General features: G+C 41.9%; 1 protein-coding gene across 1 annotated transcript in view; it reads left to right on the plus strand.

The window, feature by feature from the left end:
• LOC121287773 (erythroferrone-like) overlaps window positions 1-23,133 on the plus strand; it is a 96,946-nt gene that overhangs the window by 60,797 nt on the left and 13,016 nt on the right. The window contains exons 4-7 of the mRNA XM_041205690.1: window positions 3,587-3,789; window positions 6,823-6,931; window positions 12,360-12,450; window positions 22,885-22,963. Coding sequence (XP_041061624.1) covers window positions 3,587-3,789; window positions 6,823-6,931; window positions 12,360-12,450; window positions 22,885-22,963 — 482 coding nt within the window. The remainder of the gene's footprint in view (window positions 1-3,586; window positions 3,790-6,822; window positions 6,932-12,359; window positions 12,451-22,884; window positions 22,964-23,133) is intronic.

The raw sequence follows: 23,133 nt of genomic DNA on the forward strand, positions 1-23,133 counted from the left end.
CCTCCCTACACCTCTCCATAATTCTATCTCTTTCTCTTCCTTAAAACCTACTTTTTTGACCAAGTTTTTGGTCACTTTCCTCACATCTCTTCAGGTGTCTCAGTGGCAAATTTTCTTTGATAACACTCCAGTGGAGCAGCTCAGATTGGTTTACTACATTAAACACAAGTTGTTCTTGTAATAGACAGTGAGCGAGTTAATAATTAACATAAATGGGACCATAGTAAATACAGAGAGAGACTTTATCTAAAATAAATGGAACTTCAATCAACATTGAGGGAAACAAAATTAAAATAAAAGAAATGCAATAGACACCGGAGACAATCATTATAATTAATGGGACTGTATTAGAAACTGCAGGGAGTGATAAATGAAACTGTAATAGAGACTGAGTGTCAGAATATTTAAAGTGTATGAGGCTGACATACAGGTTGAGAGAGATAACTAAAATTAGCGGGACTGTAAGGGAGATTGAAGCACACATTAAAATTAATGGGATTGCAATAGAGACTGAGTGAAATAATATAAAACATAAATGAAGCTGAATGAAAGATTGATGATAATTAACATGAATGGGACTGTACCCCAACTGTGGCCAAATCGATGTCTTGTATAGATTAATTAGCACCTTTTTAATTTTTTGTTCACTATCCATGCGTATAAAACCTAAATCCTATTTTCCTTTTCTTTGGTTTATCTACTTACTTTTAAAAATGTATATTTGTACTCCTAGATCTATGTATTTGCACTTCTATATCTGTGTATATGCATCCCTAGATCATAGAAAGTTTACAGCACAGATAGAGATTATTTCGCCCATTGTGACTGCGCCGGCTGAAAAGCAAGTCACCCAGCCTAATCCCACTTCCCAGAATTTGATCTGTAGCCCTTCAGGTTACAGCACTTGAGGTGCATATCGAGGGGCCTTTTAAATGAGTTGAAGGTTTCTGCCTCTACCACCCTTTCAGGCAGTGAGTTCCAGACCCCATACCACCTCTGGGTAAAAAACAGTTTTCCTCGTTTGCCCTCTGATCCTTCTACCAGTCACTTTAAATCTATGCCCCTAGTCACTGACCTCTCTACTGAGGCAGCTAGACCCTTCCCATCCACCCTATCCAGGCTCCTCACAATTTAGTACATCTCAATCAGATCTCCTCTCAGCTTCCTCTGTTCCAAGGAGAACAACCCCAGCCTATCCAATCTTTCCTCTTGGCTGCAATTTTCCAGTCCTGGCAATATCCTCATAAATACCCTTTTGTGCCCTCTCTAGTGCAATTACATCCTTTCTGTAATGAGGTGACTAGAACTGCACACAGTACTCAAGTTGTAGCCTCATTAATGTTTTATACAGCCCAGCATAACCTCCCTGCTCTTATATTCCTCAACGAATAAAGGAAAAGATTCCAAATGCCTTCAGAACCACCTTATCGACCTGTCCTGTTACCTTTAGGAATAGGTGGGCAGTCACTCCAAGATCCCTCACCTTCCTTACACTTCTCAGTATTGTCCCATTAATTGTGTATTCCTTTGCCTTCTTAAACCTCCCCAAATGCATCACCTCACACTTGTCCGGGTTGAATTCCATTTGCCACTTTTCTGCCCACTTGACCAGTGCATTGATATCTTCCTGCAGTCTACAGCTATTCTCCTATCAGTTTGCCTGTCTGACTTTCTGAGTGCAGCATTTTCTGTCTTTGTTTCACATTTATCCATATTAAACTGGCGAAGCCACAAGCATGTCTACTTCTGCAATCTCTTTTGTTCATCTTCAACACTGCCATCCTCCAGTTTGGCATCATTAGTACATTTTAATATTAGTCCCTCTATGCCCATGGCCCATGTGTATATGTGGAGCAGCTTCAACACAGGTCTCTGCTCAGCACTGTGCATGTCACAGAAATATAGAAAATGGGATAGGAAGGAGGGATGTGTAGAATAATGGCTTCATAGTTATGGTAATTAGAAAGTGATGTGTACCATGATGTAACAGTGACATCAGCAGTCATGTGCAAGAAACAAAGGGTGGAATTGTTGGGTCCCATTGGCTGTGAGCATCATGGCGGACGTAAGCAGACAATATGGTGAGAAAGCCAAAATATGGTTCTAAGCCATCGTGAAACCAGTTTGCGCTCGTCCACTCCACCCTCAATGGCACGTCACGTTTCCTGCCGCTGCATGTTGGGAACCTAATTTCAATACCTTAGCATCTCATTATAGGCCCTGCTCAAGGGAAACATACTCTCACGCTGGACCATCTGGGCACCACGCCAATGTGTTTCATAACTGTTTATAAGTGACATGCACCTGGCGAGCTGCACTTTACTCGGGACTTAGAGATTTGTTTGCCTACCTTGCTTCAGGCAACACACGTGGCCATCAGTGCCAGGCTTCGCAGGCAGCACAACATCACTTTTAGAGGGCTTACCGACAGGTCTCTACCTACCAGACCAGCCCTAAGGCGGAGGTGGCTTTTCAATAGCTACAGGGCTAGGCTTGCTTGGGGAAGGAGGAGAAATGGCCTCAGGCAAGGGAAGAGGCTGCAGGGCGAGGGCTGTACTGGGGAAGGGGCGTATCCCAGGGCGTGTGTGGAGACACATATTGATCTGTACAAGTTGGTGAGGACTGAGGAGGCAGTCTCCAGAGGAGACGAGGCCAGATGGAGATGTGTGGGTGTGTATGAAAGAGTGAGTGGTGATATCCCTTGAGCTGACAGTGAGTGAGATGCCAGTGAATGTGTGATGGCCATGTGAGTGTGTGGGTTTAGAGTGAAGAGTTGGCTGCCCTACCCTGGCAGCATGGATAATATCATTCATCCTCTTTTCAAGCACTGGGTGGCCAATCTCTTCTGTGCAGCCTTTGCACAGATCACCACTGCCACCACCTCCCAAGCCAGAGTGGTGAGATTGCTGGAACTCCTGCAGCCAGGCCAGGGGTGGAGGACATCATGGCGGGTCTCCAAAAGGCATTCCAGTGGGGGATCACTGAACTCTCCTTGGCTTTCACTGGCATAGTCCTGGGCTGCAAGCATTGAGAACTGTGTGCCTGGCTGCAGTTTACATATGGCAGCCAGAGTAAGGAAACAGTGAGGTGACCGTGTGGTGGGTGATTCTGAGGATGTGTTTCCTGTGGCTGCATAATTAATGAGGTGGGAAGTGGACAATATAGCATGAAAACCTGCCATTGCGACCGGCGGGCAAAACATCATTTTTCACACCTGCTACCGCATGATACAATTCTGGGACAATTCTGCCCTAAGTAGTAAGATGGAATAGTCTATACATGAAAGAGATGTACTTACCTAGAAGCCTTATGGTGTAAATATCAGTGTTTTTGAAGAAAGCTACCAGAGTTAGGCCTAAGTCACTCAGAGCTAGAGGGAAACCTTCCCAATACAGATTAGACCACAAGTTACCTGAAGAGGAATCCAAAACTATTCAATATGGAAACCAAACCACAAATCAGAATGCAGAATGGCTCAATTCAAATATCGCAAGAAAAATCCCAACATTATTAAAATTAGTTATAAATGAACAGACTAGATAAATTGTCCTCCTATATTCAATTTAAGTTGATTTTCTTTCTGCAGAAGTGGTTGAAGAAAGGAATAGGATCACATTGCAAGAAAAGTGCCAGGAATGTCCAGGAATTCAGGGCAGTCTTGCCTTTCCCCCACTGTTACCCAGGGAGATGGGCCCATACCATAGGCTGGAGGCAGCCTTTCATTGCAAGCTGAAGGACGACCTTGTGATGAACAGAAAGAGTCTGAGTGAGCTGCAGAACTTTCATATTGTGAGTGGCTTTTCAATCTACATGACCAGCATAACTGCACCTTCCTACACCAATGTTAGTGAGCAGCACGGAATAAATGTATTATATATATATATGTAAATATAAATAATGTCTTGCATTAATAGGATAATTGATGAAGGGAGAACTGGGTGGTTCCATATTCCTTTAATTCAATATTAGGGTAATGAGGCAGGAGTGGCATCCACTTACCTCACCCCGGGCGTCATCCAAACCCATTAAACTGGATCAGGGGTCACTTAACATAGATGACTGGCACCCACTTCACAATTGGAGCATGGATCTATGTGCCCTGGGAATCTTTGGTGAGCTGCAGCAGGGCCTCCTGCCAGCATTAAAAGAGCTGGAAGGCCACTTAAAGTGGATGAAAAGCCCCAAAGAAAATTATAGCTAAGGTTCCTGTAGGCTTCAGTGAGACTGAGGCTTGCAATGGGTAGGCATTTGACATTGAAGTAGAGGAAAAAGAAGTCAACACCTTTGTTATTCCCTATAAAGGACTTGAACTCAGGAACCAGAAGTACAATTTCAAAATTTGTGGTTGACACCAAGTTGAGAATTACAGTCAATACTGTGGAAGACTGTGACAAAATGCAAAAAGATGTTAACCAACCCATAAAATGAGTGTGTACTTGGTGAAAGAATTTCAGCATGGGTAAGTGTGAGGTGGTGTGTTGTGATAGGAGGAATAAGAAGACAACATACCCAACGGAAACTAAGAGCTTAAATAGGGTAAAGGTGCAAAGGGATCTAAAATTACAGCTTCATAAATCATTTAAAGTAGCAACATAGGTTAACAAGACTATAAAAAGCAAACAATGCCCTTGGGTCCATTTCTCGAGGAATAGAATTCAAAAACAGAGAAGTAGGCTGGAGTCTAATTAAGCCCTGTGGAGTGCTGTGAACAGTATTATCATGTTCTATATAAAAATGACACAGAGACACTGGAGAAAGTGCAAACAAGATTTACAATTATGATACCAGAACTATAACTATCATGAAGAGCTGAACGGGCTATATTTTTCTTCTCTCTTGAAAAGAAAAGGCTGAGAGGTGACCTGATAGACATTCTTAAAATTATGAAGAGTGCAACAGGATAGCTTAACAATATATTTCCATTTGTGGGGGGAAACTAAAACTAGGAACAATAAATATAAAGTTTTCACTCAAATCCAATCGAGAATTAAGGAGAAACCTATTTGCTCAGAGAGTATTTAGAATGTGGAACCTGCTATAGTTGAAGCAATTAGCGTAGATGTATTTAAGGGGAAACTAAGTATGTAAAAGAGGGAGAAAGGAGTGGAAAGTTATGTTGATGGGGTTAGATGAAGCAGGGTGGAAGGAGGCTCCTATGGAGCAGAAACAAAGGCATGGACCAGTTGGGCTGAATGGCTAATTTCCAAACTGTGTCATGGGCAGAATGCATGTGTTCTCATACTGCCCATGATCATCATGTTTTGTATGGAAAGAAGTGTGTCTTTTCTTATTCTTGGAGTTTGTATCTCAATTAAATAATTCAATAGCAAACTTTGTGAGTTAACAAAAAAAGGTTATTTATTCTCATACACTTACCCCAGATTAAAAGCAATGTCACACACAGTCAGTTTCAAACACACACTCACACACATAAAGATTGGATACTGATAAAGATAATACACTTTTACAGATTACAGTTATTTCAGTCTCTGATTTGCGATCTCCTGTCTCCCATGTGGCAGGACTGTGGTCTTTTGGAGGGAGTCGATGGTTTAAAGTTGTAGTGATGGTCTTAAAAAGCGAAGGGCTCACAGCAGATTGTGAGATTTCTTGTAGTCAAATAGCTAAGAGATTGGTTCACAGGTGAACTTTGAAACTGGAACAGATGAAGTACTTTGGCTGTCTGATGTCCTGCAGCTGGTTTCCAAGTCTGGTTAACAGACTGGCTGACTGATGCTCTGATGGCTTCAGTGATTCTCCTCAGCAAACAGTTCTTAGCTGATCTTTTAATCAGACCAAGAAAACATGGCTGTCTGTTCACAAGCAAAAAGACTTCCAAATAAGGTGCAGTGTTCATGTTGATTTCACCTTCTGTGTTGTGGGTTAACATCTCTGAGGTTTGAGACAGCTAGTGTCTTTGTTCCAGAATGACCCATTCAAATCATATAATTTGACTGGACTCAAGGGAGACCATCAACTCACATCAGTCTGTAATGTTCTTTCTGTTTCCTCTTGAGACAGGGGAGTGATTAAAACAAAAAATTAATTTAGAATATGACATTCTGAATTGGGCATGACAGCTGTAAACTCTATGGAATTAATCTGTGCAATAGGATGTCCTCTTCTTCCCATCAGGGAGTTTGAGGATTTCCTGGCCATAACTCTGGTATTACCAGCAGATGGTCTCAGGGTGGATAGGAGGGTAAAGGGGCTCCATCTCCTCATTGACATGTGGTGGCTGCCAACAGTGGTCCAGCTGGGGGTGAAGAGTGAAGGTATGAACACGGCAGTAGACCTCACTGCTTGATTCTCTTCTCTGTTTGTGCTGTTATTGCACCCCATTTGACCGGCACCCCTGGGACCTGCATCTCAATCCAACCCAGATTGATGGAACAGAGATCCTTGTCTAATTTTTGTAAGGATACGAAGTGAAGCCACCCTGCTGGTTACATTAGATCCACAATTCCTGATTGTGATATGAACATAAGCTTAACATGTTAGCATAACATTCCACAGATGAACAATGCCATGAAACCATTGATTTGAAGTGGTTTAATGCCTTCATTAAAGTTGCACGTAGTTAGAGGGATATGTGGATAAATACCCAGATTATTAATCCTTATAATAAATTAAAAGCAAAATACTGTGGATGCTGGAAACTTGAAACAAAAACAAAAATTGCTGGAAAAACTCAGTAGCCCTAACAGCATCTGTGGAGAGAAAGACAGACAGACTTATAGTTGGCTTGGTTGGAATTACTGATCAAGAAACATTAAAAACGGGTCCCAGTCCAAGTTACTTAATAAGTTTGTTTCCTTTTAGCCTGAGAAAGATGGTGTGTTCCTGCGAGGAATCGGTCTGAACCTGACCAGTGGCCAATACGTAGCCCCAGTGGCAGGATTCTACCAGTTCTCAGCCAACCTTCATATTGGTAAGATGATCAGGAGGGCAATTGGTTGTGTGGGAATAGACAGTTAGATATCTACCTGTAAGGGATAAGTGCATTTATTCAAGAAATGCTGCTTTAGTGATATATATTTTTTTCAAATCTTACACAGCTGATAATCAAAATGTCTCCACTTTTATCAGACTGTGATAGATAAGAGCTTACTTTCGTTTTGAAATTTCTCATCTGCTGAAACAAATATAGAGCTGGTTTGTTGCCATACTAAAATTGATGTTTCTTTTTACCCATGTTTTGTCATGAACTCGTAATGCAGAAATGACATTTATGTTAGAGACTGCCAATGTCAAGGCAACACACCCTAAAAGCAATGGCGCAGCATCAACAAAATGATTTAGGGAGATAAACAATAGGAAATCTGTGAACGCTAGGGAAAATCAGAAAAATGGAACCTGCTTTCCAGGCAGTCCATCTCATTTTAATGTTTGATGTTGAAACTCTCCCTGAGCTTGGTGTATGTATGGTGATATCTCTCTCCCTGTCAGTCCCTCTCTCTCTTGTTTTGATGTTTTTAATGAAGTTTCTTTCTCTATTTCTTGGATGGTGCATGTTTGATGGTGTGTCTCTCATTCTCACAGTTTGAGGTTTTAACACTCCAACACTCCTTGGTTTGCTGTGGGTTTACTGCAATAATCACTTGGTATGATGCGTTAGATTCTCCAACTCTATATTTGGTGTTTGATTCTCTAACTCTTTCGGTTTAGTTTATTTGATTGTCTAACTTGGCTTGTTGTTTGATGCTGTAACACTTTATCAGTTCAGGACTTTTTTTTGACGCTTCATGTATTTGATGTTTTACCTCTCCCAATAGAGGCCATCCCTTCTCAGACTAATAGGAAAGAGGCCTGCTGTATATTTTGTAATATAGATTGCTTTACAGAGAGAGTAACTGAATAGAGAATATTTTCTCTGTGACTTAATGTATGTGTCAAATTTGATGACTAGAATGTGCATTCCTTCATCCTGCCAAGATTTTATCTTCATTATCCATAAAAGGGAGTTTCGCAACTCATTTTCAGTCAAACCAGAAATGGCTAGGAGAATCTTAAGCCATCCAGGTATATGTTAGTGGAAGCTTAAAGCGCAGGAGGAAGTCATTTGGCTCATCATTCCCAAGCTGACGCTTTGAAAAACCTTCAATCGCCTGCACTTTCTCCATAGCAGCCCTGCAAATTCTCCTTTTCAAGTGTACATTTAATTCCCATTTGAATTTGATTATTGAATCTGCTTCCATTGCCCTTTCAGGCAGTGCATTCCAGATCACAACATCTCGCTGTGCAAAAAATATTCTCATCTTTCATCTGGATCTTTATACTAGTTGTCCAATTTTCTCGGGTTACTGTAAGTCCTGCCATTGGAAACAGTTTCTCCTTCCTTGCTCTATCATAATTTTGAACACCTCTATTAAATTCCTCTGAACATTCTCTGCTCCAAGGAGATTAATCGCAGAGTCTCCTGCCTTTCCGCATAACTGAAGTCCCTCAGCCCTTGTACTATCCTAGTAAATCTTCTTTGCACCCTCTCCCAGGTCTTGACATCCTTCCTATACCCAAATCAAACTCAACGTTCCAGCTAAGGCTTAAACAATAATTTAGAAAAGTTTAACACAACTTCCTTGTTTTTTGTTCTCTATGTGGGAAGAGATTGGCTAATCCTTGAAAATGAGCATTGGGATCATGGTACGTGATTAACCCCATGCCCGTTCATCACACTGCAGGCAGCACAATAAACCAGTGCAGACTATACGGTTTTACATGATTGTTGCCGACAGCCAGTGCAGCCTGCGCTGTTCATTGCGCAAGGTTAATTTGTTTTATTTTTGTATGCTTTATGCCATGATTGAATCTCTAACTTTGGATTGGAATGTGCATTTTTTGGTGGTTTTTATTTTTGTATTGCTTGAGAGAGGATAATTTGATGAGTAGTGATAAAGGAAGGTAAGGAGTGTGGACTGTTGGTGAATGGAGAGGCGTGGCCATTTATAATAATTATTTCATCACATAGCGTCCAGGCAGAAAAGGTTGTCTGTGTTGTAGCTTCCCTTCCTCTTCCTGTCCCTCCACTTCCTCTTGTACTTCCTCATCATCCTCTTCTTCATATCTTGCACACTGATTGACGTCATCATCTGTCTGCTCTGCTGCCAGCAGTCATTGAGTATGTTTGTCCAAATCCCTTTTGCCAAAATGGTGCCCGGCACACTTTCTATAGGATGTCATTTTCACATGTAAGAAGGCCACGTGGCACTTGAAAAAAAGGGTGTTACATAGCCCAATTTCTACCCTTATGACTCTATTTATGAAGCCAAGTATCCTTAATGCTTTTTTTTAACAGCCTTATCAATTTGTTCTACCATTTTCAAAGCACTTCCTTGCTATGTTAAATATAGCCTCCAGTATATTAAGTGAATTACAGTTCCAAAAATAGTAGAACCTTCCACACATGAATCTGTGCTGCACAAAAGCTTTGATTGATTTTGCAACAGCTATATGGTTGACATGTTCCAATAATGTAATCTCTCAGATGTTAGTACTGAAGCATTTATTGATGCTGGATTGCAAGAGGCCACCATCACTGTCCTCTCCTTTGTTCGTTTTCTATGTTCCCATTCATTTTCTACTGCCCATGTGAAATCCTACTTTAGTGAAAGCCAGTCCATTTTGACCAGAGGGCAATAGTTTGCAAAAGGCCTGAGGCTGTGACAAGTATAAGACAATGTGAGGGACAGTATTTAAAGAGCTGAAGAGCTGAAAAAGATGGCAAGGAAACCTAATGGAGGTGATTTTAACCAAGGACCCCTCACCTCCACCCACAACCCCACCACACCTCCCCTGGACCCCACTGGTCCCACAGGCTATATAACTTGCTTTTCTGAGCAGATGGAAAGGACATGTGCTGGGAGTGCCTGGAGTAGTTTGAATCCTGCAGCTTCTGACACAAAGTTGAGAATGCTACCCTTTAAGCCAATTTCCTTCAAATGTAGGACCTCTTGTTATACAGGCAGTTTTTGCACAGCAACGTTCCTTAAATGGAAATAAAAACAGAAAATTCTTGATATCCAGATCTGGCAGCATCTGTGGAGGGCGACAGAGTTAACACTTCAGGCTTGTGATCTTAATAATATAAGGACATTAAAAGAAAGGCATTATAAATTGCAATTAAAGGTTTGACTGCATAAGGTAACCAATGATGATCTTTATTATGAGGATTACCATCTGCAAGTAGCCAAGCACAAACAGTGCCAAGGGAAAATGATAGAAAACCAGAAATTGATGGAAATACTCAGCAGGTCAGGCAGCAACTATGGAAAGAAACAGAGTTAACATTTCAGGTCAATGGCCTTTCATCAGAACTGAGGAGAGATAGAAAAATGATAGGTTTTGAGACAGTGGAAGGGGGTAGGGGGCAGGAAGAACAAAAGGGAACCTCTGTGACCGTGTGGAGGGCAGGAGAGATTAAATGACAAAAGGTTTCACAGTACAAAAGACAAAGAGTAGTATGGGTCTAGTGAAGAAACAAAAGATATGTTCAGATAAGGTGTGAATGGCTGAACAGCAGCTGTCTGAATGCAACATGAAGGGATAAAGAAGGATATGGGACAGGACTAAACCAGCAAAAAAATACATAGCAGATGATCTAAAATTGTTGAACTTGATATTGACTCCAGAAGTCTGTAGAGTGCCGAGTTGAAAGATGAGGTGCTGATGCTTGAATGCTGTAGCAGGCCAAGAACTTTAAGGTCAGAGTAGGGGAAAGGTGGAGGATTGAAATGACAAGTGACAGGAAGCTCAGGGTTATGCTTGCAGACTGAACAGAGATGTTCCACAAAGTTGTCACCCGTTTGGTCTGCCCAATGTAGAGGGGACCACATCGTGAGCAGTGAATACAATATACTAAATTGAAAGAAGTACAAGTAACTCACTGTTTCATTTGGAAGGTTCTTGGATAGTATGAAAGGAGCAGGTAAAAGGGCAGGTGGTGCACCTCCTGTGCTTACATGGAAAGCAGCTGTAGGAAAGGGAGGGAGTGTTGGGGGTGATTGAGGAGTAGATCATGGTGTTGCAGAGAGAACCATCCCTTCAGAATGCTGAAAGGGAGGGATGGTGAAGATGTGTTTGGTGGGGGCATCACATTGGAGATAGCAGAAATAGTGGAGGATGATCTGCCATGATGAATGATGTCTGGCATTAAAGTGCAGAGTTTCTAGGGCTTCATGGAAACCAAGATGTAGTAGTTCCTCCAAACCCCAAGTGTATCCAGGGTGCAGAAAAAACTATCCTTTCAAATGGTAACTTGAGTTGCAAGTAGAGTGTTTCCATCAGGAAGTGAACAGGGGTCTTCCAGGTTCAGGCTGACCTGATTATAGTGCAGAATAGAGCAGCCCTGAAATCTTCTGCAGATCTTGCAGGGGCTTTTTGAGGAGAAGCAGTCTCCATACTCCAGGCATCATCTGTGTGTATCACCTCAACTCCCTCTACACACAAAGGCAAAGGAAAGGAGAAAATCTTACTGAGAACAGCAGCCGTGGTTTCCACTTAAACATTCCCAAGTCTTGACCTCACTACATTTCAAATGAAATAGTACATTGTCAACATTTTAATGACTGCTGTTTGCAACTCAGCTAAGTTTGGTGGTGGTGGAGCAGTAATGTTACTAGACACTAGTAATCTCGGTACTAAAGCTCATGCTCTGGGGATATGGGTTAAAATCCCAAGGCAGGTGGTGGAATTTAAATTCAATTCATAAATCTGGAATTTTAAAAAAAGCTTAAATCTAATGGTGACCACAAAACCATTGTCGTAAAAACCCATTGGGTTCACTAATGTCCTTTATGGAATGAAATCTGCCATCCTTAGCCAGTCTGGCCTACATGTGACTCCAGACCCACAGCAATGTGGTTGACTCCTAACAAGCCACTCAGCTGTATCAAACTGCTACGATGTCTAAAAGGAATGAAACCAGACAGACCATCCAGCATCGATCGAGGCACCAGAAACAACAACGGCAAACCTAGCCCTGTCGCCCCTGCAAAGTCCTCCTTACTAACATCTGGGGGCTTGTGCCAAAACTGCAAGAGCTATCTCACAGACTAGTTAAGCAACAGCCTGACATAGTCATGCTCATGGAATCACACCTGACAGACAATGTCCCCAATATTAAATTCAACAACCCTGAGTATGTCCTGTCCCTCCAGAGGTCAGGAGGGGAGTTGCCCTGGGGGTTTGGAGTGCCACCCATGGTGCTGCTCCAACATGCAGAGTGAGAGGTTACAAGAGTCATTTCATTCCAGCACAGATCCTACATCGCTGCTGTGAGTGGCACTGTACTAGACGTCCTTGATCAGAGTTTGAAAACCTTTACGTTTTCCTTGATGGCAGTGTTTCCTCTTTTTTTTCAGAACACAGAGAGTACCAGAGAAGAAGGCACAGCAGACCTCATGATAACATCCGAATCCTCATCTGCATTGAATCTCTCTGTCAGCACAATGCGTAAGTGATGATAATCCATTGTTGCCATGGAACCATTGAACACAATCCTGTAGAGGACAACAAGCAAATCCAACCAGATCTAAATCTCAGATTCTGACACTTGAATCTACCATCAAGACTGTGAAGTGAATTAACATGTCTGATCTAGGAAATGTTCATATTGTCAATGGACAAGCACAGGAATTGAAAGCTATGGGAACAGGGATAAATGGGTTGATTGCTGGAAAAAGGGAGTGTTCTTTTAGCCTAATTCTTCTTTTCTATTCTTATAAAATCTTAGGTTGTGTTCGGTTCTGATGCAGTCCATATTTCAGTATTGGACTTAATGGGGAAAACGGTGAAGTTGGTCTGGAATGCTGACCAAATGGATGAAAGAGAATTGGCAGCTAGTTATACATCCTCCCCGATCTGCTTTACTGTTGACTTGAATGGAATCTAGTGGGAGGACATGACCAATGTGCCAATCTTTACTTATATTGCATTGACAGGCTGTCCAATTGGAAACCTATCAAGAGTTGGGCAACTGCAGTTGACACCAACATTGGTTCTAGCCAGGAGCTAACCAAATACTTCAAATTCATCTCCTCCAATTCACAGACAGGATTAAGCCCAAAACAGAAATCTCATAACTTACTATGAATGGAGTCAGAGGATAGAGATCTACTGTGGGTCAATCTATAGGAGTAATATTGTACTGAACCTTTATTTCACTGAATCACAAAACTTTAACGGCACAGAAGGAGGCCATTTGGCCGATCTTGTCTGCACCAGCTCTCCAAATGAGCATAATGACCTAGGCCATAGCCATGCCTTTTCCCTGTACCCCCTGCACATTGTTGCTATTCAGATAATCATCTAATGCCCTCTTGAATGCCTTGACTGAACCTGCCTCCACCACACTTCCAGGCAGCGCATTCCAGACCCGAACCACTCGTTGTGTGAAAAAAATTTTTCTCATGTTACCTTGCTTCTTTTGCAAATCACTTTAAATCTATGCCCTCTCATTCTTGATCCTTTTACGAGTGGGAACAGCTTCTCCCTATCTACTCTGTCCAGCCCCCTCATGATGTTGAACATTATCTCCTCTTAGCCTTCTTCTCTCCAAGGTGAACAGTCCCAACCCCTCTAATCTATCCTCATAGCTGAAGCTTCTCATCCCTGGAACCCATTCTTGTAAATCTCTTCTGCACTCTCCAATGTGTTCACATCCTTCCTATAATGTGACGCCCAGAACTGTACACAATACTGCAGGTGAGGTCTAATGAGTATTCAGTATAACCTCCCTGCTTTTGTACTATATACCCCTATTAATAAAGCCCAGGATACTATATGCTTTATCAACTGCTCTCTCCACCTGTCCTGCCACCTTCAATGATCTATGCACATATACACCTAGGTCTTTCTGCTCCTGCACCCACTTCAAAATTTCACCCCTTATTTTATATTGTCTGTTCATGTTCCTCCTGCCAAGATGCATCACCTTACACTTCTCCACATTGAACTTCACCTGAAACCTATCTGCCCACTCCACCAACTTGTCTATGTCCTTTTGAAGTTCTATACCATTCTCCTCACAGTTTACAACACTCCCAAGCTTTGTATCATCCACAAACTTTGAAGTTGTCCCTTGAACACTAATATCTAGATCATTAATATATATCAGGAAAACCAAGGGTCCCAATACTGACTCCTGGGGAACTCCACTTCAAACCTTCCTCCATTCCGAAAAATATCCATTGACCATTACTCCCTGCTTCCTATTTTTCAGCCAATTTTGTATCCATGTTGCTACTGTCCCCTTTATTCCATGAGCAATAACTTTTCTCACAAGTCTGTCATGTGGCACTGTATCAAATGCCTTTTGAAAGTCCATGTACATCACATCAACAGCATTACCTTCATCAACCTTTTCTGTTACCTCTCTAAAAAACTCCAGAAAGTTAGTTAAACATGATTTCCTCTATAGAAATCCATACCGGCTCTTTCTTATCAACCCATATTTTTCCACGCGACTACTAATTCTATCCTGAATAATTGTTTCTAGAATCTTGCCCAACACTGAAGTTAAACTGACTGGCCTGTAATTGCTGGGCATATCCTGACAACCTTTTTTGAACAAGGTTGTAATGTTTGCAATTCTCCAGTCCTCTGGGAAGACGGAAAAGTTATGGCTAGTGGCCCTGCAATTTCTACTCTCACTTCCTTCACTATCCTTGGAAGCATCTCATCCAATCCTGGTGCCTTGTCAACTATAAGTGCCAACAGGCTATTCAACACTTCCTCCTTATCAATGTTGAATCCTTCGAGTGACAGAGATTCCTCACCTGTCACCATGGTCTGGGTAGTATCTACCTCCTTGGTAAAGACGGATGCAAAGTATTCATTTAATACCTCAGCCATGGCCCCTTCATCCATGTGTAAATTCCCTTTTAGCTCCCTAATCAGAACTACTCCTCCTTTTACTACCTTTTTACTATTTATGTACCAATAGAAGACTTTGGGATTTCCCTTTATGTTGGCTGCCAGTCTTTTCTCATAACCCCTCTTCGTTTCTCTAATATGATTTATCACCTCCCCTCTGAACCTGTGTATTCTCAATTGTATTTCCTACCTGACACCTGTCATAAGCACACTTTTTCTTTTTTATCTTAATTTCTATCTCCTTTTTTATCCAGGGATCTCTGCATTTGTTTGCCCTGCCTTTTTCCTTTCGATGGAGTGTACCTTGACTGTACCCGAACCAATTCTTTTTTGAAGGCAGTCCACCTACCATGTTCTTGATTGGCTTGAGGTGTTGCTTGGTTAGGATAGGCCAGATTGTTAAAAATAATCATTTCAAATTCCATGATAGTTCCTCCTCCTCCCCTTTCCCCTCTCCTCTTGCTTTCTCTCCAAGTGGTGGAATTCTGCTCAGCTTACTCACAGCAAACCCAAGTGTTGCAGCTCCAGCTACCTGCCTTCCAACAATGCCCATCTCTACTATTCCCCCTTCTGCTCTCACCCTTGCAATACTTTTAGGACTAAACCCTTTTCCATTGCTACTCAGAATTAGACCCCTATTTTTCTCCTCAGGGCTTTGGGATTGGGAGGGAGCAGCACTCTTTGAAGAGGTAGCAAGCATCTTGCTTGCAGTGGTCGGTTATAGCATGCTAAGTCAAGAAACTAGTGCAGTGAGAGTGGACAAGAGACTTTCATAGAGGCTCAGCTTGATTCAGAATGAGTTGAGGAACAGCAATGGGAGCTGCCGGGGAATGGGAGCTGGAGTGATGGTGAGGGAAGTAACAGAACTGCAGTAATAAGTGTTGCCCTCATGGGGGCAGCACAGCCAGATTTGGAACATTTAAGGATGAGGCAAACCTGAAGAGGTGTAGAACCTGAGGCCTGTTCTGGAATGAAGAAGAGGCATCAAAAAGAGTTGGACAGTGTGGTTAAAGTGCCAGCAATGGGAATTAGGGGAGGGGGGATTTTGAAGTCTCAATCAGTTTAAAAAACATTAAAGATCCTTTTTCCCAATGTAGCAAACAGTGAGTTACCGTCCTATTTTAATATTATAATACAATGGGTCATTATTGCAACCATCCTGGGTACAGTATTACAAGTATATAATATTGACTTATTACAACAGTTCAATAACTATACTACAGTAATTTAGGAACTTGGGAATGGGAGTGGACTATTCAGTCCTTCGAGCCTGTTTTGCCATTTAGTTAGATCATGGCTGATTTGTATTGTACCTCCATATACCTGCCTTGGTCCATATCCCTTAATTCCTTTACTCAACAAAAACTATCAATCTCAGTTTCAAAATATTGAATTGACCCAGACTCAACAGCATGTTGGGAGGGAATTCCAGATATTCACTACCCTTTTATGTAAAGAAGTGCTTTCTTTTTTTTATTCATTCACAGGATAATTGTCCTTGAGAAGGTGATGGTGAGCTGCCTTCTCAACCGCTGCAGTCCATGTGGTGTAGGTACACCCACAGTGCTGTTAGGGAGGGAGTTCCAGGATTTTTAACCAGTGACAGTGAAGGAATGGCAATATAGTTCCAAGTCAGGATGACGAGTAACATAGATGGGAGCTTCCAGGTGGCGGTGTTCCCATGTATCCACTGCCCTTGACCTTCTAGATGGTAGTGGACGTGGGTTTGGAAGTTGCTGTCTAAGGAGCCTTGGCAAATTCCTGCAGTGCTTCTTGTAGATGGTACACGCTGCTGCTAATGTGCGTCGGTGGTGGAGGGAGTGAATGTTTGTGGATGTGTTGCCAATCAAGTGGGCTGCTTTGTCCTAGATGGTGTCAAGCTCCTTAAGTGTTGTGGGATCTGCACTCATCTAGGCAATTGGGGAGTATTCCATCACACTCCTGACTTGTGCCTTGTAGATGGTGGGAAGACTTTGGTGAGTTAGGAGGTGAGTTACTCGTCAAAGGATTCCTAGCCTTTGACCTGCTCTTGTAACCACAGTATTTATATGGCTATTCCAATTCAGTTTCTGGTCAATGATAACCCCAGGATGTTGATAGTGGGGAATTCAGTGATGGTATAGTCATTGAACGTCAAGAGGCGATGGTTAGATTCTTTCTTATTGGAGATGGTCATTGCCTGGCACTTGTGTGGCATGAATGTTACTTGCCACTTGTGAGCCCAAGCCTGGTCTTGCTGCATTTGGACATGGACTGCTTCAGTATCTGAGGAGTCGCGAATGGTGTTGAACATTATGCAATCGTCAGCGAACATTCCCTCTTCTGACCTTATGATGGAAGGAAGGTCATTGATGAAGCAGCTGAAGGTGGTTTGGCCAAGGACACTACCCTGAGGAACTCCTGCAATGATGTCCTGGAGCTGAGATCACTGCCCCCCAATAACCATAACCACCTTCCTTTAATGCTAGCTATGACTCCAACCAATGGAGAGTTTTCTCCCTGATTCCCATTGACTCCAATGTTGCTAGGTCTCCTTGATGCCACACTTGGTCAAATGCGGCCTTGATGTCAAGGGAAGTCACTCTCACCTCACCTCAAAAGAGTTCAGCTCTTTTGTCCATGTTTGAATCAAGGCTATAATGAGGTCAAGAGCTGAGCTGGCGGAAGCCAAACTAGGTTTCAGTAAGCAGGTTATTGCTAAGCAAGTGCTACTTGATAGCACTGTTGATGACCCCTTCCATCACTGATGTTCGAGAGTAGACTGATGGGGCAGTAATTGGCCGGGTTGGATTTGTCCTGCTTTTGTGTACAGGACATATCTGGGCAATTTTCCACATAGCTGGGTAGATGCCAGTGTTGTACCTGTACTGGAACAGCTTGGTTAGGGGCGTGGCAAGTTCTGGAGCACAAGTCTTCAGTATTATTGCCAGAATATTGTTAGGACTCATAGCCTTTGCAGTATCCAGTGACAACAGCCATTTCTTGATATCGTGTGGAGTGAATCAAATTGGCTGAAAACTGGCATCTGTGATGCTAGGAATCTCCCAAGGATGGAACATGTACTCGCAAATGCTTCAGCCTTATCTTTTGCACTGATGTGCTGGGCTCCTCCATCATCAAGGATGGGGATATTTGTAGAGCCTCCTCCTCCAGTGAGTTGTTTAATTGTCCACCACTATTCATGACTGGATCTAGTAGGAATACGGAGCTTAGATCTGATCCATCAGTTGTGGGATTGCTTAGCTCTTTCTATCACTTGCCGCTTATGCTGTTTAGCATACAAGTAGTCCTGTGTTATAGCTTCACCAGATTGACACCTCATTGTTAGGTCTGCCTGGCACTGCTCATGGCATGCCCTCCTGCACTCTACATTAAATGGGGGTTGATCCCCTGCTTAGTGGTAATGGTAGAGTGAGGGATATGCCGGGCCATGAAGTTACAGATTGTGTTTGAGTCCAATAAAAGCAAAAAACTGTGGATGCTGGAAATCCAAAACAAAAACAAAAATACCTGGAAAAACTCAGCAGGTTTGGCAGCATCCGCGGAGAGGAGCACAGTTAACATTTCGAATCCGAATGACCCTTCAACAGAACTAAGTAAAAATAGAAGAGAGGTGAAATATAAGCTGGTTTAAGGGGGTGGTGGGACAAGTAGAGCTGGATAGAGGGCCAGTGATAGGTGGAGATAACCAAAAGATGTCACAGACAAAAGGACAAAGAGGAGTTGAAGGTGGTGATATTATCTAAGGAATGTGCTAATTAAGGGTAGAAAGCAGGACAAGCAAGGTACAGATAGCCCTAGTGGGTGTGGGGTGGGGTGAAGGAATCAAAAAAGGCTAAAAGGTAGAGATAAAACAATGGATGGAAATACATTTAAAAATAATGGAAGTATGTGGGAAAAGAAAAATCTATATAAATTATTGGATAAAAAGGGGGGGGGGGAAACGGAAAGGGGGTGGGGATGGTAGAGACAGTTCATGATCTAAAATTGTTGAACTCAATATTCAGTCTGGAAAGCTGTAAAGTGCCTAGTCGGAAGATGAGGTGCTGTTCTTCCAGTTTGCGTTGAGCTTCACTGGAACAATGCAGCAAGCCAAGGACGGACATGTAGACATGAGAGCAGGGTGGAGTGTTGAACAAGCAAGCGACAGGGAGGTCTGGGTAATGCTTGCGGACAGACTGAAGGTATTCTGCAAAGCGGTCACCCAGTCCAGCTGCCAGACCTGCTGAGTTTTTCCAGGTATTTTTGTTTGTGTTTGAGTACAATCCTGCTGCTGCTGATGGCCCACAGCGCTTCATGGATGCCCAATCTGGAGATGCTAGATCTGTTCAAAATCTATCCCATTTAGCATGGTGGTAGTGCCACACAACACAATGGGGGGTATCTTCAGTGTGACGATGGGACTTTGTCTCCACAAGGACAGTGCGGTGGTCACTCCTACTAATACTGTTATGATTGTCCTTGAACAGTTCAACACTAGTTTTACTGCCCTTTGTTCTGGACTGTCCCACGAGAGGAAATTGTTTTCACTATCTACCCAATCAAATCCTTTAATCATTTTAATTACTCAATTAGATCACCCCTTAATCTTATATAATTAACTGTCTATAAGCCAAGTCAATGCACCCCCTTCAAGGCCAATATACCCTTATTGCAATGTGGTGCTCAGAATGCAGTCTAACCATATCTTTATACAACTGCAGCATAACTTCCACTCCTTTGTATTCCAGCTTCCTTGAGGTAAAGGCCAACATTCCATTAGCATTTGAAACAAAATTGTTTGTATCCATTCTCTAGTTATAATCGTTCCTGTACACAGAGCCACCACAATTGGTAACTTTTCACCATTAAGAAAATGTTACCTATCTTTCTTAGGTCTAAAGCAGATGACCTCATATTTCCCTATATTGAATTCCATCTGTCACAGTTTCGCCCACTCACTTTATCTATAGGTGTCCCTTTGTAGCTTTCTGCTCCATCAACATGTGCCACCAAACACAGTCATGAGCAAATTAAGATAAAAGGCTCTCTCCTTCATCTAAGTCATTGATTAATCTAGAGAAAAGCTGAAGATCCAGTATAGATTCCTGGAAGACACCACTGCCAATTGGAGTCTATTGTACTCTGTCTCCTATCTCCAAACCAATTTCCTACCTATATCAAAATGTTGCGCCCAATTTTAACCCATTCAAAACTCGCCCACCTGCACAGAGTTAAAACTGAATTCAATCATTGTTTTCAATTCTATGCACTTTCATTTATGTTAACAATCTCTTGTGTGGAACCTTATTGAATGCCTCCTGAAAATGCATATAAATATTACCTGCAGACACTCCCTTATCTACCACATTCATGATGTCCTATGTTGAAACTGTAGTGAGAATTTTATTTTATATCTTCCTCACAGTGTACCTAACCAGAAAATATTTGATGGGTTTTTTTTAAATTCAGCCATGGGATGTGGGCAGCATTTGTTGCCCATCCCTAATTGTCCTTGAACTGAGTGGCTTGCTAGGCATTTTAGACAGCAGTTGAGTCAACCATATTGCTGTGGGTCTGGAGTCACACGTAGATTAAACAAGATCAGGATGGCAGATTTCCTTCCCTAAAGGACACTAGTGAACCAGATGGGTTTTTACAAAAATTGATGATAGTTGGCACAGTTAATTGATGCCACTGTAGGACTTGAACTGGTGTTACCTAGGCCTCTGGATCATTAGTCCAGTGAGATTATCACTACGTCACCATCTCCCGTTACTTAGCAACAAAGGTGTAGCTGAGACTGTTTACTATGATAGTAACCTGTCCTGTGCTTTACTTTGAATCCAGTTTATGCAGCAATTGACATGGGAGTGCCTGGGAGGGCAGTGTAGATGTACATTTGCCCTGTTTTTAACCTGACTTGGGATTGATTAATGCTTACAGTGGGTGACCTGAAATAGAAAGAGTTTCATTCTCCAGGCCTGTCTTCCCTTACTTGACTGAGCATAATATTTAGAGAAATAGTTCTATTCTGTCCTGTACGACTGCTTCTCTGAACCTGGGCAGGAAGAGCAGCCCACATTCCCTGTGTTTGTGCTTAAATGATCTGAATGAGATCTATTTACAGGATCTGCAGTTACTGTGGACAGATTATAATCTCTGTATCTTCCTCTCATCCCTTTCACTGTCTGCAACAAAAATTCAAACAAAGCTCAGTCCTGTCTGAGTGTAAAAACAGAGCCTCTTTCACTGGCAGTGATTGGCCTTGCAGTCTTTTGCTGCTCTTATCCCTGATGCACAACATTGATGTTGTTCTGTCTGGACAAGCAGCAACTAGAAGGAAAAGAATGAGTTGTGAAACAGACTCTTGTGCTAAGCAAAGCATATTTCTTTGTATATACAGCACACCCCTGACACCCAGGTTATGGGTGACAATTTAGTCCCATCTTAGGCTCTGTAGTTTGTATGTGTCTCATTGTCAGACACTGTCACAACTCACTGTGCTGGCATTTGAACTCACACTATCTGAGTTGTGAGTTCAGGACCATAACCAAAATGCTGCAACAATAGCTTACATTTATATAGCCAATTTAATCTAGTAAAATGACCCTAAGAAGTTCACAGGAGTTAGATAACATTTGACACCAAGCAACATAAGGAGTTCTTTGGACAAAAAATGGTTTGTCAAAAAGGTAGTTTTTGGTGCATCTTAAGGGAGGAGAGCAAGGTAAAGAGGTTTAGAGAGAAATTACAATCATACCCGCATTGTTATATTACAGACAAACAATGTTGCTTGGACTACAACTTTCCAATATTACTGCATTGCAAATCTACAATATTGCTATATGACATTCAATATTACAACCATACCATAGTAGTATATGAAAACCACACAATAGTAATATATACAAGAATGTGATAGTGTTACATTATAACCATATTGATATAACTATAACAAAAACAGAATTACCTGGAAAAACTCAGCAGGTCTGGCAGCATCGGCGGAGAAGAAAAGAGTTGACGTTTCGAGTCCTCATGACCCTTGTTCTGTCGAAGGGTCATGAGGACTCGAAACGTCAACTCTTTTCTTCTCCGCCGATGCTGCCAGACCTGCTGAGTTTTTCCAGGTAATTCTGTTTTTGTTTTGGATTTCCAGCATCTGCAGTTTTTTTGTTTTTATCTCTGTTTTTATCTTTGATATAACTATATATTACTACCATAAAACATTATTATATTGTAGCCATACTTTGCTATTTTACTACCAAACAAACACTATATTATGCTACAATGGTACTATATTGCAAACCATTAACATGCCATAGTATTAATACAAAGCAATCATATATTGCAACTATAAAACATGTACTGTACAAATAAATAGGGGCAATTCGCTTCTGTGTCTTACCGTACAGCTTGTGTGCGTTTTAGTGTTGGCTCCTGTACAGGTACAGTGCATACTGTGTAAGTATCTATCCTAGGGTATCTATCCAATTACGCATCAAAAGCGAAGAAGTTTAAAGTTCTAGAGGGAAGCAAATAGAATGTTTGAAAGATTTTACTCCAAAGTTTATGAAGATGGAACAGGAAGAATGGAAATTTGATAGAAATCTTTGAAAAGGAGGAATATGAAAGCTTATAGCGAAAGGTCAGGAATTAGCGTGTGTAACCCCAACTGAAGAGTTGTCATTGGCATATCTGTAATGGGTAAACCCTTCTTCTGTAATTTGTCTTTTAGAGCAAGGATTGGTGTTAAATACACCTAGTCACCATGAAGCATTTTACGATATTCAATTGTAGTTTAGAAAGCAAGACCTAGCTTGGAGTGCCATGGAGCAATGGGATATACTAAGCCATTCACCCTACCCTGCTCAGGGTGCGATTTCAATCACTATGGGAGAGCAAGCATTTTCATAGGGAACATTGATGGGAATCTGAACAGGATGAGGAACAACGGGGTGAAGTAATTGGTTAAAAATAGTCTTTCAAAATCATCACAAATAATATAGAACAATTTTTCTGCCTTTCCTACAGCTCCCTGGAAACAGTTTATGGCCTGGATAGTAACAGTCATATATTCACCATGTTTGTCAATGGTGCCCTCTATCTGCAGGTAAGAGTGTAGTGTTCCTCATGTAATGAAATCTGTCCTTGAATCAGACTGTAACTACAGGCCATGTTTGTGTCACATGTAGTACATGCATTATAAATCACTCCTGTTGGGCTTATACAGATTGTATGTATCTTAGCATCAGATTCTGTGCCTCTACAATTCACTGAGGG

The sequence above is a fragment of the Carcharodon carcharias genome, chromosome 2, assembly GCF_017639515.1.
Source record: "Carcharodon carcharias isolate sCarCar2 chromosome 2, sCarCar2.pri, whole genome shotgun sequence".
In the NCBI taxonomy this organism is placed as follows: Eukaryota; Metazoa; Chordata; class Chondrichthyes; order Lamniformes; family Lamnidae; genus Carcharodon; species Carcharodon carcharias.